Source organism: Corvus hawaiiensis, chromosome 10, assembly GCF_020740725.1.
Source record: "Corvus hawaiiensis isolate bCorHaw1 chromosome 10, bCorHaw1.pri.cur, whole genome shotgun sequence".
Lineage (NCBI taxonomy): Eukaryota > Metazoa > Chordata > Aves > Passeriformes > Corvidae > Corvus > Corvus hawaiiensis.
Window position 1 is genome coordinate 20,494,402 of NC_063222.1, and position 20,995 is coordinate 20,515,396.

The window sequence follows — 20,995 nt, forward strand, 5'->3', positions numbered from 1 at the left end:
TTTTCCAAACTCTTCATTATAACCTGTATTTTTACATTTCCTGCCGATTTTCTCGAGCAAAATTCAGTTTCTGACAGCTAAATAATACGTCAATAATGATGCAAACAGATGTTTTAGAGCACAGAGCAGCCTTAGGCACATTTGTAAAGCATGTGACAATTTTAAGGGTCCTTACTAAAAGAAGGTATAATTTCATCCTACAAAAATGAATTCAAAAGTATATTACAAAGGAAAGAAATCTACATTTCATGAAGCTGTTTCAACATTCTATATGATCTACTGCCTACCAGCCATGTAGCATATAACATCATCATTACATTTAGAAGTAAAAATAAAGCTAAGAACAGTAATTTCTAATGGTTTAGATATTAGAAAACACTTTTTTTTAGACTGCACCTTTCTGGTTGCCCCAAGTTAACATGCAGTTTTTACAGTTTGTGCTATTATTGCTGGCATGCCAAAAGTGCAGTGTACACACTAAGGTTCTGTATGTGGGGGGATGTTAGTGGTTCTCCTCTGCTGCAGGAAAAAATCAACATGGTCAAGTGCTGAAAAGGAAATATACACAAGAACTATTCAAAACCACAGACATTGATTTGATTCACTTTACCTGAGACTTATGGCATTGCTTTGGGAATCATTAAAGAAGAAAAGAAAAGTCATACATGAAGTTTACTCTGTTAACAGAGGAAGAACCTCACAAACAAAACAGATTATGCCACTTCATAATGCACACATGAGGTTTTTGGTTGGTTTCTTTCACAGATGATTTATAGAACACAACAAAAATGAGATCTAGCCTGCAATACTGTCTCTTCTTTAACTGTAGCACTTCAATTTCAGCTTGGCAGCATATTGACCAAGAAAACTCATACCAAAAGCATCTGATTTTTGGCTGGATAGGATTAATCATGAAATTTCTGCCATCTATACTCTCTCATTCTTTCTCAAGAGAAGGTTATATATGAAAATGAAGCAGGTTCTGTGCTACTGGAATTGTCATGCCAGCCTGCTGACTTTGCCTCGTCCACCAGGACACCGTGATCCTCTGCCTGCCACACAGCTGGACACACATCCATCACACACACCTCGTGTCACCAAAATGCAGTCTGTCACCTTGCTTTGGGCATGCACGTGTGTGGTGAACAATGTGGACTGGACTGTGCAACAAGCTGAAATCACACAACGAGACCCTGCCCCAGCTCTGCCATCCCCAGTGGAAAAGGTGGTAATGAAAGACACTGCATGTTGGCCACACGAGATTCATAGGATAGGGAAGGTACCATGGTGGTCAGCTTTAAAAGGCACCTTTGTCTTATAAAAAGAAAAAATACTAGATATTAATGAACTTCCAAAAGGGATTTGAATAAAAACAGAATTCCATTCTAACAAAGGAACAAAACTGACTGCAGCTTTTGTGCTGTTCTCTTTCCAAGAAAGCAGACAGACAAGACATTTCCCATACATGTGAGGGCATCCACTTGACACAAACTGAGAGAAGAGGATTACACTCAGAACAGAATTTATGCCCTTAGATCCTTATTTGTTCACAGATGTCACATTTAGATACTACCAAAAGTCAACAGTTTGAAAAAACTGTGACACCACATCGAACTAAAGAGGTAAATCTGCATTAAAAAGAAATAAAAGCCACGCTGCCTGTGGTTACTTTACTAACATTTATGTTCCATCTTCAGCATGTTCCCATCTTCCTCATGCTGCAATATGTTAAACAGCATGAAACATTGCAACAGGAATGACACAGTCCATATTCTTAATTAGGTAGATGTGGTGGACAACACACTTTGTCAGCCTAAGTTAGAACTGTATGACTTTAGTCCAGCACAGGAATTTTTAGCCAACAAATGTCCTTCTTTCTAAATGTGAAAAAACAAGATCAAGTGACACAGGAGGCAATGGATTAAAAGTTGCAGATGTGACCCTGATACTGACACCTTACACAATCAAAGACAAGTTTTATGAACTCTTCACTCTCCCCATTCTTTGTCAGACGAGGTGCCATCCTTTTCAGATGCACACTCTAAATGTTGGTGAATCACTGTGGAGGGCTCTACGTATTCAAAACATTCTATTTTATAACGAAAGAAAAGTTTGTGTAGCCCAAAATCTTGTCTCTGCCTCAGGTATTAATCAGTCTTTCAAAAGTTACTATCTCTCCTCTGAACCCTTCTCCCACTTATCCTTCACCTACTAAGCCTGCAATAGCTCCACAGAATTCAGGTAGATTACTGAACTGGAGGGGCAATGATCACAAAAAATTTTCAGACTCTCCTAATCTACTTGTGGATGTTTTTAATTAAAAGAAGTACGGTCTGCTACAAAAGCCACAGCAATATTTCTAACATAAACTGTAACAATAACAGCACTGAGATCTTCAAAACTGGCAAACTATTGATTTTAACTGTAACATCTGCGTGTTCATTTTATGTGAACAAATCGAATTTGAGGATCTTAGAACTGTATCATGATACTCTGTTGATTTACAAAAGCAAGACACAAAAATAAGAAGGGTATCTGGAATTTCATTACTAACTTACGAGATTAAAGTTATACTTGAGGCAGACAACTGAATCCCTGTGCAATGGACTTTGAAACTGCACACTTAAATACATTAGCATTCATGAAGATAAAACCTAAGGATAATACTTAAATTTGGACATAATTAGTTTTAAAGTTATATTCTTTGCCTAGAGAAATTGGAAATGTGTTCTTTTTACAGACAGAATATGTAAGTAGAGAAGTTAAATTCACAGAACAAAAATCAGTGGCAGAATTTACAACAAAAATTGCAATTTCCTGAGTATTATTCAACTTACCTGAACCAAAAATATAATGAGAAAATAAAAGTTGGCTACTCTTCTGAACTGCTCAAATAAGTTTTTTGGAACAAAATTCCACACTGTATACTGAAGGGAAAAAAAGGAGAGAGAGAAGAATAATTACAACACAATGTACAATTTTTCAGTGAAGTTCAGTTCTGCTCCCCTTGAACTCTCCTAACCTAAACCTTCTCATTCCCCAAGTCCCCTCCCCCAAACCCTACTCTTCTCCCACATAGAACTTCTGTACCCAATTTTTGTTGATTTCTTTTTATTTCCTCTGTTTTAAGTACAGCTAGCAGGGAAGTAAGGGTAGCAACTGCATTGCCTCTATAGGCCAAATTTAAAATGTTTTCCTCCAACTGGGACAGGGGCAGCTGGAGTCATTTGGCTGCTTGTATCCTGGGTAGGAGGGAAGAAATTAATTCCTGCAGCTGTAACATTCCCTCCAACACTACAGCGACAAGGCACATCCCCAGCATCAGCTCTATTGATTTCAATCCAAGGACACACTGGGAGGGAATCCGCAAATGCAGTCCACTGCTGATTTATTTTATGCAGAGTACTGGCTTTCAACTTGGCTATTTTAAAAATCCTCATAACCAGCTTCATCCTGCCTTTTAAGTAGTTTGGGCAACAGTGGTTTAAAAACTACTTTTCTTCAGAAAGCCTGACCAACTTGCTTAACTGCTCTGTACTTGAGTTTTGAGGAAAGAAGGGTGAAAGAATGAGACAAACCACATATGAAGCAACCTAGCTTTTCCATCAAAACAGTTCAGAGCTTGTTTCATTTTGAATACTGTATATGCACCACTAGACATAATACAGATGTGCACATCTCTCACATGACTTCCTAAGTAACACATCAAGTGGTTTTGCCATGACAAATTGATTCCTTACCTTAGATGATATGATTCTGTTGTCTGCAAACTTCTGAGGAACATAATGGCCATGCTGGGGAAAACGATTTGCTATATAAATAGTTCTTGTGTCGCTTTGATGCGGTGGGTCAAAACCCTAAAACATAAAATAAAAAAAGACATAATCAAGAAAGTCAATTTTATTAACTGCTGTTTTGTAAAATTCTGTGGAAAAGGGCATTCAGATATCAAGCAGTAGTTTTTGAAAAGCAAAGAAAATTATTGTATAAAATGGAAGTCTGCTGTGTCCAGAGAATTTTCAAGAACTGGGGGAAAAAAAACCCAAAATCTAAATTTTGAGGTTGTGTACTCATTCTGAAAAAAAATGAAAGAAAAAACTCCCATCTCAAGAAGGATAGAGAACACTTGCTACCATGCAAACTTGATGCCCTGCAAAACTTAAAAGGAAGAAATAGAAAGGGAGATGAAAACATAAATAAATTACAAAACCTCACAGTCATGCTCACGATAACCCTAATAAAACACATTATTAAGAAAAATAAAAGGTCAAAACATACAAGCTATACAAGTATGCTGTGGTAACTGGATTTTGAAAAGATTCTCACCACAGAAAAGCCAAAAGCATACGCATCTGACCAGACAGCAGCAATTTTCCAAACAAGTTCTATCTCCAAGAACTAACACTTTGTCTCACTTCAAATGTAATTTCCTGCCATTACCACCAATTCATACATAAATGGTGGCAACGCTGAAAGCAAACTCATAGGGGAAAAAAAAAAGCATACTCAGAAATACTTATCAATAATTTCCTGCCAAAACACGTGATCTGAGTGAGGTTCCTGGGAATCAAAGCCCTGTTTCAGGTCTAATGGTCAGTGTTTTCATCATCTCCCTCTTGAGGAAGTGGAACACGAGTGTTAAACCTACAGATGACACCACCCTGGGACTGCAAGAATACCAAATAAGAGAAAATTCTTGACCAACCAGATGCACAGAACACAAAGATCCAGCACAAAGAAACTGCATCTAGAAAAAGAGAATAAAAGCCCATAAAAGAATTTTGTAGAAAAATGTCAAAGGCTATAGCAGATCACAGGCTAGACATGAGTCATCAGTGTGATCCCACTGAGAAAAAGGCCTTCAGTGCAGAGCAGTCTGGAGGAGGAGTGGGAGCCCCAGCTGAAGCACTGTGAACTGACTGGACAACACCCAGAGGAGTGGAACATGAGCCCCAAGAGATCCTGAAAACATGACATATAATGCAAGGCTGAACAATCTAAAAAGCAAAGAGCACACAAATTAGAGTCATTTAGCCTAGAGAAGAGGAAACTTGGGATGTCCTAGTAAGTCTCCTGATACATAGAAGATTGTTCCATTACTTTGAAGGACAAAGAAGAACAAAAGTAAGTAGGCTTAAGTTGCAGGTAGGAAAACTTATGTCTGGGTATTGGAAAGCAAACAAATTCCTTCGTTGTGGAAAGGAATAATTCAGCACCAAAATAAGTCATGAGGGAAGGCTGCAATGTCTGTAACACAAGGGTTTATATCTAGGTCATTCAAGTCTATCTTTAATTGAGCCTTTCCTGGGGCTACATGACTCACCAGAACCCTCCCTTCTGACCCGGAGAAGCAGGTGATGGCAAAAGACAACAAAACAGTAATAATTCAGATAACAGGCCAAGAAAACTACTAAAGTAAAAGGCAAAAAGCTTTAAGACGTGAAGTAAATTAGTGAATTAAATTTGGAACAGTTGTTTGATTGGGAATCAATGACTGTCTGCAAAGTGGTGAATTCCAGCATCAGCATCACACACATTCCTAATCTTAGAACCAACTTGCAGAGTTTACACAATCTTCTTATTCTTTGATGCCAAGTGCAAGGACAACTGGTGGTGTCCTTTGCTAGAAAGGGCATTACCAATTCCACTACTGCAGGTGAAGAAAATGTACTTGCAGTTGTGTTGCTCCACTTGTAAATGAGGCTCAGAGGTTTGTTCATGAAAAAGTGACACTTCACATAACTCCACCAGTTAACTATGGAAGATGAACAGTGAGTACAATGACTGACATAAGAAATGCTTGGTAAAACCAAACAACTTTTTAAATCCATTAATATCTCTAATGCAGGTCATTAGGTATGTTCACATTCAAGATGCTGTCATTTTAAAGTAAAGGAATAATCAAAAAATCCTCTCAAACATACAAATGTTTGTGTTTGGCATAATTACTACAGAAACATTCTGCTTTAGAAAGAAAGAGGTCCAGAATAATGAAGGGAGAAAGAAAGGAAGGGGGATTTTTCAAAGAGATTTGAAGGAGAATAAACTTCAGATGACAAGCAGTGGAAGGCTCGTCTAGTCACATGCTCCAGAGTGAAAACTTGTTTAAAGATAAGACTGGAGCAGGGAGACAAAAAGTAGATAGGGGAAAGGACGGAAAAAAAAATACACAGGATACCAAAAGCAAAATGCAAGGAACTGTTCACAGCTTTAAGAAAAGAATTACAATCATGAAAGGAAAATGAAAAAAAATGTACATGTTAACTGCTGACACAAAATTCAAAGAGAACAGCATTTGTAGCAGAACATTTTGGATAGCTGACATTAGTGACATAGTATTTCTAAATCAATCCAGAAGATGCCACAAATAAAAGTGTTTTGCAAGCAAGAAAAAGCACACCTAATTAATAAGACTTCGTACACAGCTCTCTTCTACATCTCAGAAAATGTCTGGCACTTACAAAATGCCAGACATCCTCACTTTGGAAAGTCAGATTTTACAGCCTGAAAAAATTCCACTCGAAATCAAACAGATGTAAAGCAAGGAAAAAAACCACAAAGAGCAAGAAAACAAGTGGCAGTCTTCTTTCTGACAGTGATAAATTCTAACCTGCATGCCACTTGCTGAACGCTATTAAAAGATAAATCAAAGATTACTGAGTGACTAGAATATCACTGATTTTTTTATATGCCCTTTTTAGGCCACTTTCTGAGCACCTGAAGGTTGATGAGTTTGATGACATTTCATGATGAAGAGTAAAGACCTCTGTACAACTCCAGCCTCACTGCACAAGCACTTCTATTAGAATGAATACCTCTGCTGAAGCAGACTCAGATGATTAAAAGCAAGAACTCTATTTTCCAAATAAATCAGAATCTCAGGCCATACCAGTTTACAGGTGCAGTTGTGGAGCTAAAAGAGCTTGAATTTGCAGTCTATACAGATTTAATTCTGTTTTGTTGACATTTGCCACAGAGAAGGCACAGAAGCTGTGCAGTCAGCAGATCACAATGCACATGCAAGGCAGGCCAGGGACAAAAATCCTTCAGTTGTCAGAGCTGTGGTTGGAAAAGGACACATCCCTGACAACCTCAGTGACTTGACTGTAGTCACAGCGGGAAGTGAGTGTCAGAGCTTGGAACAAAACTCGTATTTCCTAAGCTTTATGACCATAACTACTAAAAATCACTTGAAATTAGCTAAAAACTCTGCCATCTCCTAATAAGCTGATGAGACCATAACCAAGCAGATCTTCCAGAGAAATTTTAATTACACATCTCTCCAAGGAAAATTCTGCACAGGAGTTGAACTTCATTGTTAAAGAGCTGAAATGCCTTTAACTCTTCTCTAACTATGGGGCTGGTCACAGAGCCTGCTCCTGACACAAAACTGATTTGTAGTCCAAATTTCTGCCCAGCAAAGGGATTTTCCATGGTAATTCTATGCAGCCAGCAAAGCTGTGCAGAAAGCACACTGTTTCCTAATTTCACTTAATAGACAGTACTCTCTCTTTCTAACGTCATTCTCCAACTTAGCTGCAAAAGTAGGGTAACATGCCCTTGTCAAAGGATTTCTGCAGCTAAACAGCATGAGCAGAGAAACCTTAAATTAGAGTTTTGCAAAGTGATTAAGTTGTCACCAATCTCTTTCCAAAAAAAAGTTAGTTTTCCTGCAGTTATCAAGTGAAGTTATTTCTACCCAAGTTCACAGATGACTGATTTCAAAACAAATAATGCTGAATATATTATAAGAACTGGTATTTAAGGCTTCTTGACCAGGTATATTACAGGCATATATATTACATGAATCACCTTTAAATAAAACTTGACCATAAGATGAAGTGACCTGATTTTCTCCCCTTCATGTTGCAAATTAAATCCAGATTTATTGGCTAAAGTTCAGTCCTTCAGATGATTTATAAACACAAACCAGGCATTATCTACCCTTGGAATACAGCCCTCATTTAATCTTTGATACACACCTCCCCAGCAGAAATTCTGCACCCAAATGAACTTTTGGTTTTGAAAATAGCCTAAAAGCACACCACTTACATACAGTACACAGATGCTCGAGTCAAACTGATTTATAAAGCACAAATGAAAATAACCTTTAAAAAAAGAAAGAAAGAAGTGATTCATAGTTTTCATTTTTTATAAATTTCAATTACTCTAAGCAAAGTCGAAGTAATTTTTACTGAACTTCTTCAGCAATGATTTCATTACTGTTCTAAAAGTTAGACATTCTCTGTGCAGTAATCAGGCCCCTTTAAATCAGCACAGAAAACATATCCTGGGGAACTGAGGAGAAATATTTGACTACAATTTTATGCAATGTATTTCATGAAAGAAACAGGATTCAACAGCCACCCCCAAACAACCCTTTCCTACATTTTGTCTGCATCTCAACCACTGTACTTGGAGAACTGCCCATCAGCCATCAGGTAAGGAAAACAGATCCAACCAAATCACCATTTCCCCACTTTGGTTTGTATTTTTGGTTTTGTTTTGGGTTTTTTTTCCCCTCAGTTTTTTTAATATGTCATACCAATTGGTCATATAATAAAAAGCTTCCCCGTGAAAGAAGAGTTTTACACTGTTGCTGAGGAAGCCTCAATAACACGGATAACAAATCAGGAAATCAGAGAGGAAGCAAATGAGAAGCAGCACTACAAAAAAGATCCTCCTAACACCTGCAAGCGTAAACAAAGAAAAGACAAAAACGCTTTTGCAGTCAACTTGCTGCTGTAACATACACATCTACTGAAGACTCTTAGCACTTCAACACCACTACTAATGCATGTCAGTGTGCACCAATGCCCCCCTCCCCACTCTACAGCACTGTTAAGTTAGCAGAAATCCAAATCCTTCAGCAAGGATTAGTGACGTGAGACCAACAAACAACACATCAATCTCATTATCAAGCTTTGCAATACGTGCATTGATAATCATTAATCATCTGACAGGTGATTTTTGCTGATGACTTGCATAAACTCAGTATACTTTAGTATCATCTCCCAGGGTTTCTTATTCATTACTCACAGCTTTTAAGGGAGGAGAAGAAAAACCAAACTTATACTTGCCAAAAGAACTTCTGCTATGTGACTACTGAAAAGTGAAAGCGATTTGAAAGAAGGAAGTCTCATTCAGAGCCTCTTCCTTCTTTCAAAAGCCACACTGAACACTACAGACAAAAGCAGCAGTTCCCCCAAAAACCTTCTGAATATCATATACTACTTAATAAAGCTAATAAACAGAAGATAACTTGGTCTCAGAAACCCTTTCTCCTAGGGAAGTGACTTGACTGATTGTGGCTGCAGAAGCAGAACACCACATTTCCTGGCAGACAGCCCAAAAGTCTGCTATTACACTGCTGTCAAGATATATTTTGATTAGAGGTGTTTTGAGGAAATGGATTTTCTTGCTTTGGATTTTCTTCTGACTATACATAGAATACTTTTCCCTCTGTCAGATAAGATGATCTATTCACACTCCACGCCCATTTTCAGAAGTCTGTGTAAATTTGTACTCCATACAGTGAGCCAATAATTCTTTCAGTCACGTAACTGGGCAGTAGTCAAACTGAATTTGCCTTATCAAAGGTTAGCATGAAGGAAGAAACAGCCTCTCACAGCAATTTAAAACACTGCTCTAACAACTAAAATAGTGAATCAGCTGAAGCACCCTGATGTGTACACAGAGCCATGCAATTCGTTCCCCCCCTTTTAAATATCACTGCAGTAAAGAAATAAAACTGTACTAAAAGTTGTGCACTACTCATGCAACTTCCTCTTCCCACTTACTGTATCTACAGCTGTTCAAAATATCTGATAATAAATCATGTTGTAACCTCCTAAAAGACCTATAACCTGATCACATTATTTTGTGAAAACACACCCCACAGGCAACAAGGCCTGAGAAATCATGGGGCAATAACCCTTCCTTTCACAAAGTTAAAATATGCCTAGTACTGTATTAAGAAAAGTCATACTGGTGCTCGCCACAAAGTCCTGGTTACATAGAGCTCAAGTTGTTCTTATGTTACATTCTATTTTGTCAAGATGGCCACCAAATATAACCTGGAAAAATCCCTACTTAAAATTTAAAAAATCACCTATCTTCTCTTTATTTATCTGCAAACATAACAAACAAGGTAAACTGGCCTCATTCACTGCTAACATACTGCCCCGCACCAGTTTCTCTGCTCAGGTCACTGATGCCAAACATACTGGTCTATTAACATCAATAAAATAAGAAAGGAAAAATGAGCTGAACGGGCAAGTTATGCTTTCTAATGCAGCACTCTGAAAGACTGCTATGGCATGTCCAGTTCTTGTTAGCAGCAAATGATTTGAATAGAGATTCAGGTAAATTGTTTAACTCTAAAATAGTCCAACTTGCATCAATGAAGGAAATGGCTTCTTACTCTCCTCTACAATTCTAATCACAGAATTTATAAAGCATAATCCATTTTGGACTTCATATGATAAAACAAGCCTAAGACCTTGTAACAGCTGCTCTTTCATGACTGTCTTCAACAGAATGCCAAGATTCACAGTTTTCCTTCCAGTACCCAGAGAGGGCCTACAAGAAAACCAGGGAGGGACTGTTTACAAGTTCATGTAGTGATATGACAAGGGAGAATGGCTTTTAACTGAGAGAGGGCTGATTTGGATTAGATATAAGGAAGAAATTCTTTCCTGTGACGGTGCTGAGGCCCTGGCACGGTTGCCCAGAGAAGCTGTGGATGCTCTATTCCTGGAAGTGTTCAAGGCCAGGTTGGATGGGGCTTATCCTCTTGCCTCAATGTGTTTAACCAACCAAATGCCTGTAACACATTCCTCGTCCTTGCTTTATTTTAGGATCCTCCCTGTCAGACACACAGATCATCAATAACTTTTGCTCAGATGCTTTTTGGAAGAAAAGAGACTTTACAATAAATGTGTCTTCAGCTCCAATGAAGGAAGAAACTTAGTTAACATTTAGGTTCTAACACGCAAGCCTCAATCCCAGAGGCAGGGCTAGTGGCTCCCAAGTTACATTTCAAGGCCAGTCAGTGCTCTCTAACTGTTTTTTTCTTTTAAAAAAATGCTTTATGTAAAGTCCAAGAAGTTGAAGAGACATTGCGGCTTGACAGTATCTGCGGTCCAAAATGCTTGGTCTTTTGCCATTTTCTCCCAAAGCAGCCCATTGCTCTAACATGGAAATGAAGATGCTTTTGAAGTTCCAACCACACAGTTCTAATTTCTGAACTGAAGGTTTTCCTTTGTGGGCTCCAGCAATTAAGTTTTCTTTATCTGCAATATCATCGTCCTGTCAGGTGTGTACAAAAGGAGAGTAGGCAAGATTTTTAAAGCTGAAGGGTGACTTCAGACACCCATCAGGAGACAACCATAGGGCATCGCACTTTATAAAATAAGAATTGAGAGCTCAAAAATCACAAGCCACTTTTTCAGAAGACTTCTCAAAATATATAAACTACATTGAACACGGAAAGTGCTACAATTCTGCAATAATCTATCACAGAAATAGCAGCTATTAAACCGGCCACATTAAGAAATACAGAACCAATGCAAGAAATGAAACATTTAATATACAAATCCTTCATAAATCTTGAATGAACATAGTATCTTGGAAGAAGAACCCCCCAAGTGCATCCTTTCTGTATATTCCCTGCATTTGTTAAGTAGGTTTATAGAATATTTTCAATATTAAATAAAGCATTCAAATCTGTGACAGGCTATGAACTTTCTCTTAAAACTAGAAAGCAGCTCAAATTTTGTAGATAGCAATTTCACCATAAAAAAATTACATCTGTCAAGTCCATGACAGGAAAAATACAGAGCAATCATACATTCCTTCACATACTGGCATTCTATATACGTTATTATCTTAAAATGAAATGCTGTTTACCCTCTGCTTTGAAGAATCATTTATAAAAGTATTTTACACCAGCATGAAGGGCTCCTGTTCTGGAGTACTCATACAGCCATTATTGAAAACCCCTGTTTTCAATATTTGGATTTGTTCTAGTAGGCAATAGCTACTTATGCCAATCAGCTCCTGCGCTGTGAGTCTAATTCACATTTTCTTTCAGCATGGAAAAAACCCAACAAATCCTTTCCAAAAGCATCTTCCCCCAAAATCACCATTAAATAATAAATCTTAAGGCTTTTTCAAAATGTGTGCCAAAATGATACTGACAATTGCTGACAGTGGCTGCTCAATAAATTTCACAGGAAGAGAATTAGTTCATAGCTGGAAGTGTCTAGCTCTTCCTTTTAACATGCCTTGAGAAAGCCTGCTCTGTAAAACATTACAGTTTGAGTCTACTGCATCCATCCAAAAGCATTTTTAGTTCTAATTCCATTTCGAACGTGATTTATAACCTAAGCGCCAGTTGAATGCCTGCTTTCAAGACACGTGTACAAAGTAGTCTATCCTTAAAGCTTGGTAAACCTTAAGCTTCCTTTCCGTTTTGTTGCAATTCCCTTTCCAAACAGACATGTAAATGTCTACAAAAATGTGCACAACCACACAAAGGAGCACAAAAACGTGCAAAGGAGTAACGAAATGCAACAACAGATGACAACGTGTATTTTGGGGGATAAACCATACAAAACCTCTTCCCCTAGTAAAACATTTCAGGATAAAAACAAACAGTTTGCCTTTTGTCTACATCATTATCTCTCCTTCCCATTTACAGGAAAGTTCTCCTTTCCCAGACTTATTTTTATTCAAAGTAAACAAGGAAAAAAATCCTCTTAAGTCACTGCATGTGGGAGGCCAAGGAATTGCAGGGGTTTGTTTTTTAACTCACAGCGTAGTTCTCAGTCCTCCTTTCTATCTTTTCTACCGTGGTCTGTAGTAATGTTAAATGGTTTTCTCAACAGCAGGTGGAAAGACATTTGTATTAAAAAAAATAGTCAAGCTGCAAATATGTCACCTGTGTTTTGCTGGAAGATATGACCTTGCATTTACAGAGACACTTTGCCACATGTATTTTGCTGCAGTTCTTATCTGCTGGCTTAACAAACAATTTAGTGCTAGAAATTGAAGGATTTTTTTCAGAGGTAAACTTTTTCCTGGTGACATAGTTACAAAACCAGTCATAACTACTAAGCACATCACAATACAGTCAATTAAAAGCAAGAGCAGATCATCAGTGAAAGTCACAAGTCATGATGCTTTTAATGAAATTTAAACACATTGTTAAATTTTTCTTTTATAACTTGTCTCTCCATCCCAGAGGAAAGGAAATGTCAGATTTAATGAAGTCAGCCAACCCATTTAAAACCAGAAAAAAACCAATACCAATGTTATTCAAAGCACATGTTGAATGTTATTAAATTCAGCACATATTTACTTGCCTTAGATTATTAATTTTATCTTCCACTGAGAGTACAGAAACAAACTCTGAGCAGTAAACAGAGCCTTCTACCCATCCCACCAGATACTCCCTACTGACCAGAACATAAATAAGTTTTGCTCATTGTCAACAAAATTCTATTTTTCTCCCTTATTTTTTTCCCTCTTCTCTCTTAGTCACATAAAACCCATAAGCAGACAGAAGTTATTAAGGGAGCAGGATCCAGTTAGTGCAGGAATATCATACAGTCAATTAAATAGTCCTATTATTGAGTGGTAAGTGGAAATATGGCACAACAAAAATTTGCTGCTTAAAAAGCTCATGGCTAGGAAAACAAAGAAAAGAGGATGGGAAAAGATACAGGTCAAATATCCAAGTCTCACAGCAAGGCAGCACATCAGACAACACCAATCTTCCCATTTTTAAATGTCTTTTAAAGTCTTTCAAAGAATCAGTGTCAAGACTGGTTTGATTAGGTTTTGGTATGGAGATTGAGAGTTTAATTTTCATGAGGTAAGACTTAAGAATTACACACAGGACACAACGGATGTCTCCATTTGGAGCAGACAGCTGGCTGAAGACAGGGCCAGGTTCTGCACGCTTTGGAACACATTGTGCTGCAAATGTATCAGCCCTCAGCAGTCGCAGAATACAAAGAGAAAATAAGGTTAAAAGACCCAAACACATGGGAGCACTAGTCCAGCAGATCAAAGAATATCTCTAGCAAAAAAAACGGGCCACATTTTCTCCTGTACTAAGTTACAGGAGGGGAGTCCTTGACCTCCAGCTCTCAAACTACTCTAGCAAAGCAACGCAACCTTTGGGCTGTTCCAACATGCACAGTTCAGAAGGTATTAACTGGGCACTCTGAACCACAGGAACTCTTCTGAGCAAATAAGCATTTATTTTTTATTTTCCTAGCATAAAATAACAGGCACCCACTTAGTTTTAACCAGAAAGGGGAAGACACTTCATTGACAAATAAAAGGGGGAAAATTGTATTCCAGGTTAGCAAGGTGATTTCAGAAGCTAGATTCTGTCATTAGATTAGTTTAAAGTACTTTTAGCATTCAGAAAACAGAGGGAATTCTTTGGGGGGGAAAGAAAAAGGTAACTGTACTCAGTAAAATGATTAAGTAAAAATAATACACATTTGTCAGTGCTAACAATGAGGTAAACGCTGTCCACCTTGTTCAGAATGCCAGTAACTGCAAGGTATTACAAAATACCATCTGTCCTCTCAGAACATCTTAACAGTAACCAGTATCTGAAAGGGAAAAAAAACCATCCCAGACATACAATCCTCTAGTGCTAATCTATTTGAGAACATCCCCTTATTAGTAGAAATTTTTCATTAGAACACATCTAGAAGATGAAGAAGAACACTCCTACAGATACAGGGCTGGCTGTGGAGGATGTGAGGTGTGACAGGGACTACCTACACAGAACAGTCAAAAACATTCCTGGTGATCACCCTTCAATGCAGCCTATGGAGAACTTCTGGATTTGATAAACTCCTGACATCCCTCCCAATCTGAACCTTCTTGTAACCATGAAATAAATAAAATAGTCTGGTAACTACGTTTCACAGTTAATCAATAGATTTTATCTTTGATTTACAGTTAAGTAAGAAAGCTGCCTTTGCCAAAATACCCAGCTCTCCACAGCATTAAAGCTGTTGTGCACTACAGTATTCAGGTTCTTAAACTGCAAAGATACTCTGCCAAATCCAGCACAGCACTTGTCTTGAATTGTCATTTATAAAAGAGGGGCTAGGCAGGCAGCTCTTAGGTTTTCTTCATGCAGTATCCTCTGTACATCATTGAGCTAGACAACAGATCAAAAGGCTCAAACTCCTCATAACAGCAATAGAAATCCTGAGACCCTTCTCCACTTGACAAGACTAATAATTCAAAATTATGCAGCTAAAATCATACGTACATTCTACCACAATTTTCAGAGACCACCCTGCCAAAGGTGTCATTACTTTCTGTTAATAGCACTGCAACAGCTCCTGTGCAACTCCCTGTGCACTATCAGGCATCAGCACAGCTCAGACGCTGTCATAAACCCACAAAATGAGAAGTGGAACAGAAAGTCCCTGGGTGTTACAAATGTCACCGTACCCTCGTTTTGTGTTGGTACGGCACGAACTCGACCATGGGAGCCACAATAGCACTTGGTACACAGATTAGCCATGAGGTCTAACCCATCATATCTGGAAATGCAAATAAAACATACTGTGCTATTCCTGAATATTAATGATGCTTCCTATCAACTGTTGTTGATCCGGTTGCTTTTTTCAAGCAGAGTTGGCTGTGCCTGTGGCGTTATGCAACCCTCCAAATCCACATGCCTACTGCTCTCTGAGCTCTCAAGGTAACAGAGCTGGAACCCAAACATTTCTCCCGCCCAAAGCTTATTTTTGTCACAGCATTTTACTCAAAGCCATGAATTCTAACTCCATTTGTCTCTATATTTTTTCATTACTAAAACCTAAGTACTTCCAACTATTAACTACATACTATAATATCACATTAACTAGAAAGTTAATGACTTACTATGCAGCTTATTTAGCATGAGGCAGCACCAGATGGAGAAAAAGTGAAAAACTGTCTCTCTAGGATGGTGTGAATTGTTTCTGAGCAAAAAAAACAGACTGAAGGCCAAGATACCAAACAACCTGATGATTTGTGCCACATAGGCACTGAAGGCTGTACTACTGTCACCAGTTTCTTAGATACAACAAATCACTAAAAAACATCTAATACTTCAGTTAAAAAACTGTTACGGACTTGTAAGATGATAATAAAGATGAAGGAAGTCTTACATTCTCAGCATGTCTCCTCAGAGGACTGCTCATGTCTTTCTATCCCTTTCTGTAGCTCTACAGGCATGCACAGGTCTTCACAGAGCAAAGCACAGCAAAGCCACCACTTTAAAAACTTAGCGAAAATAGTTTGAATTCTGTACTAGGTCCTCTCCTTACTTTAAGTTCACCTGCTTCATTTTCCCTGTTGCCTTTACAACCCTTGACAATGCAAGTTCTCAAGGCCATATACATTCATGAGCACTTAGTATATGAAATACTGTTCTCTTAAGCAAACAAGAAGTTGCAAAACAATTCATTGGTTTCATACAGAGAGTACTTAATAACTACCTAAAAGCACCTTCAGCAAAGTACGAGTACCTCCCCCTTTACCCAATCCCTTACTACTTTTCCAGCATTTCTGCACACCAACGATTTTCTTTTGTATTACTACAACATCCCCCTTACATCACTCCCACGTATTTGCCTGATTCCAACCCTCCTGTATGGATGAGGACCCTTTTTTTAAAACCCATTGCCACATCAAGCACAGGTACAAATGCACGTTCCAAAGGCATCCAAACCTACGCATTCTTCTCTTCTCCTCTCAGACACAGATTTTGGCACCTTTTGATTCAAATATTTCTGACACCTCACTCTTCCTACTCATTCTGGTTATTTTGTCAGCATCTTTCCCCATGTTTTTAGCCCTCTGACTCTCTTTCAGAACCTAAACATCACAGCCATGTGAACAAGCAAACATATGGTGGGATCTATGTTAAACCAGTGATTACAGACAGGGATGAGCTGTCTGAGTGTCTTTAGGAAGAAACATGCAATGTGATACCTATCTTAGGCCATTTTTCATCTTTATGAGCTGTGAAACAACCAAGCCATTAACATCTGTGACGTCAATAGAAAAAAACCACACAAAACACATATCATTGCAATAATTTTTTCTCATCAGTATCATATTTAAATGTCTGCCAAGAATCTTGACTTTTTATTGTCCTGCTTTTCTACTACACTAATTCTTCCCCGTCAAGACTACTGTGAGTTTGAAACAGTCATTTTCCACCAGTTTCCTTTAGAAGCACTAAAACCTCCTACTGCCAAGTTTATTGCACATTTTGATACACTTATCTTTTACTTTCTATTAAGGGCAAACAGATTTCTGGAAAGCTAGTCAGTGTACTACTCGCAGTGAAAAAAGCAACCATGTTTGATACATGAATTGCTAGCACTGATACAGTCCTAATCTAAACTCTACAGACGACAGCATAATGCTGCTTTAAAAACCACACACACAAACCTCAAGCCACCTTCAAGTGGAAAATGACAGCTATGTTACACCAAACAGGCTTTTTTTCTAGAAACCAAGTGTACGACTGTAACAGAACAGAAGAGTGCAGTCAGAGCTCAAACAGAGCAATTAATTTCCAGGTCAGTAACTCTTGGTGTCACACCAAACTAGCGAGCACTGTCAAGCTGCCACTGAGACCATCACCACAAGCACTCTGCCTCAGACACAGAACTGGGAAAATCTATAGACCATGGGAAACGAGGTCAGGGAAAAACAGGAGGAAAAAGAAAACACTAAAATTTTTATCTTTTTTTTTTTTTTTTTTTGGTAAAAAGTGATGCAACAAATTAAACAAATCATTCCTCAGACAGAAGCTTTAACAACTAAAATGTGAAAACCTAACTAATGTAAGCTCTTGCACTAACCTGGACAACATCCGTGATGCAAAGTAACTCCAATGAATGGAACAAGTCATTTTACAAATACATCATTTAGAAAGAATTTCTCCCTCAGAGAAAACTCAAGTGGGATAATGCCGGTCCGGGCAGGAAGCCGGCCAATAGTTCAAATCAAAATTGTGAAACTCAATGTACTTTCCTGCTACAGCAGCACAGACGTGACAGCCACAGCCGCCTGGTTTCCCCTGCTCGCTCTAGCCCAGCACAGCAAGCAGCGCCTGTGTAGGGGACAGGCACCCTCACTGCCTCCTTTTTCAAGTGGTTTTCCCCGCCAAAAACATTTCACGGATGTTTTCCTTCAATTTCTTTCACTTTCAAATCCTCAGCTCAGCGCTCAGGTACGGGGAAATAAGAGAGAGAAGCACGTCGGGTGAAAAAGCCTTAAAACATTTCGCAACGGGAAGGAGGAAGAAGCTGCGAATCTCTGAAGTGTCGGTCCAGGGAAAAAGGCACCGTCATTTCTCCGGGAAGTTTGGGGAGCCCTTCCCAAGGGGGGCCGCACGTAAGGGAACGCGCTGTCCTCTGTGCCAAGGGGGTTTCGAGGAAAAAAAAAAACCACAAAAAACCCAACCAAAAGCCAAAAAAACCGAAACAACCCAAACCCTCGAATACAGGTGAAAAAAAAAAAATTAAAAACCCGACAATAACGATCCAAGTGCAGCCTGCGGGTCTCCCCAGCCCCTGCGGGGGGAAGGACTCTCCTCCCTTCCGCACCCCGGCCCCGCTCCTCCGCTTCCTCCGCGGCCCGGGCAGCGCCATCGGGACGGGGCCGAACCGAGAGCCCGCCCTGCCCGGGGCGCGGGGGGTGCAGGGGAGGCACCTACCAGCTGCTGCCGGACCCAGCGCAGCATCCCCGGCGGAGCGGGTCGCGGCCCCCGCAGCGGGGCTCCCTCGGCAGTGCCGCGCCCTCCCTCCGCTGTGGCCGCCGCCGCCTCAGGCCAGCCGCCCGCCGCGGCTGCTCCCCATGGCGCGGGGCCCACGCCGAGTCAGGAGCGGCACAGCCCCGCCGGCGCCCCGAGCCGCGGCTGCCGCCGCCATCACAGCACGGCCGCTGACACCCGGCGGCTGCGGCCGCCCCGGGAAGTGACGTGGCAGGGCGGGGAGAGGGGCCCGTGTGAGCGTTGGAGCCGTGAGGGGGGAGCCGCCGTCGCCTACCCCGGGCCTGGGCTGCTGTGGGCCGGCTGCTGCGCTGCCCCGCGGTGCGGCTTCTCGGGCACAAGAGCCGTGCGTGGGCCCGAGTGTTCCTCGGGCAAAATCGCAGCTCCCCACACGGGCTCCGGCCGCAGCCCGTCAGCGCTCAGCGTCCTCAGCCAGGGCTTCAGCGTATGAGGGCCCCCTGTTCTACCCAGATGAAGCTACTTCGCAACTTGATTGTTTTATCTTCGTTTTCTTGTAAAAAATGCAAAGGGTACACATGTTGGAATAAAGACTTTGAAACGAGGCCAGATAATCCCTGATTTAGAGTTAAAGCCCAAGTGCACGGTGTGGGGGTCTCCCAAAGCAGGAACAGGTGCTGCCTCGAGGACCTGGCGCCCTGCTGCTGGCAGCATTGTCATGAACTCCTGTTTGTTAAAATCGGGTGTAGAAACGTGCTGGTGTCAGACAGTGATCTCTTTGAAATCTTCCCCTGGAAGAAATCTTCCCACCTGGACGCGTTCCTGTGTCACCTGCTCTGGGTGACCCTGCCTTGGCAAGGGTGTTGGGCTGGGTATCTCCAGAGGTCCCTCTCAACCTGAAAAATCTGTGATTCTGCTCTAAAAACAGCCGCTGCTTATGAAGACAAAACAGTGTTCAGCGCCAAACACTTGGACACACCTATACAAGTCTGCAGCTTCTGTGCCTGTGTGACTAAGAACTAAAGGAGATTATTTTAAGCAGTAATTTTTTTAAGCAGACCTGGGCATTTGTGACCAAATACAGTTGTCACCGAAGTCAGTGACACTGAATTAAAGAGAAGTGTTTCTGTGTGTGAAGAGCACTGTTCCTGCCACTCCCATTTGTTCCCAGGGAATTATGATTTGTAGCAACAAATCATAATTGTATCTGCTATAGTTTTTAGTGTTCATATAGAAATTTAGAACGTAATTCAGGATTTAAGATGGATGATCTAATGTCTGAGCAACTGAATCTCGTGGTGAGTGCTGATGGTTTAAGCATCTGCATTTAATTAGAAAAATAACGTTTAAACAGCAGGGACTAAAACTATTTTTATCAGGCACTTAGGGAAGCTAATGTTAGCAAAACTCTGTATTAAATGCTAGGCATTATTTCAAAACATTTAAATACATCAAAGCTGAGTTTCAAACAGCTTGCTCTACCCTATTAATCTAATGTGAGGTTGAAAATAACAGAGTGATTTCATAGCTATGGCACGTTGCCTGGAGAGTGGCCTTAAGCTAGAAGCTGGACTGATACACTCAATATTCGTGCTCCTCCTTTATCATCGGGTGTAGCACAGTGTCCTTACCACTACACACTAAGATTCACATGCCATTACTCTGAAGTGCAAGTGTATTTGTCACTCTGTCCCTGCCAAATTCAAGTATGAGTTGCACTTTCTGCAAGCCTCTGTTTCCATGGCTTGCAGTTGTGTTACATAAAGCTGCTTGGCGCTGTCTGTTCCACATTTGCTGTAATGATACTGTTTCACCAGACAAAACTTGGAAGCAATTTGCAAGTGATTTGAACCCTGCAGTTTGTATTTTTCACTCTGTTTGTATTTTAGTGGATGAAAGTATATTGATAGGATGGAATTATTTTGCTCTGTGCAGCAAAGGCTCTGACTGCACCTTTTCAAATATACAGAAAAATTCCACTAGAAAAACATCCTTTCCTAGCATCCTGCCTTGTAAAACTTTGAACCTTTTAAATTGCTCAAAAGCCCACACTAGACATTTATGAAGTTTCATCTCACCCTTGAGAGATAAATAGTTTTCAGAAGAGAAAATTGAAGCAGAGTAGCCAAGCCAGATATTGATTAGCCAGTAACACTCCAACACTTCTCAAATCAGAGGTCAACTATATTAAGAATTAAGATTCCCACATCAGAGATCCAACTT

General features: G+C 40.0%; 1 protein-coding gene across 15 annotated transcripts in view; it reads right to left on the minus strand.

Annotated features, from left to right (window-relative positions):
* ATP11B (ATPase phospholipid transporting 11B (putative)) overlaps positions 1-18,974 on the minus strand; it is a 65,592-nt gene extending 46,618 nt beyond the window's left edge. For 6 of the 15 annotated variants that reach the window (XM_048313961.1, XM_048313960.1, XM_048313954.1 and 3 more), the window contains exons 1-3: positions 18,761-18,972; positions 3,741-3,857; positions 2,838-2,927 (exon numbers count right to left, since the gene is read on the minus strand). In XM_048313961.1, the coding sequence (XP_048169918.1) occupies positions 2,838-2,927; positions 3,741-3,857; positions 18,761-18,787 (234 nt within the window). In that variant the 5' untranslated portion in view covers positions 18,788-18,972. Of the gene's footprint in view, positions 1-2,837; positions 2,928-3,740; positions 3,858-18,760 lie in introns of all 15 variants that reach the window. The other 9 variants (XR_007205646.1, XM_048313958.1, XM_048313957.1 and 6 more) reach the window with 4 other exon arrangements.
* Between the last annotated feature and the right edge of the window lie 2,021 nt (positions 18,975-20,995).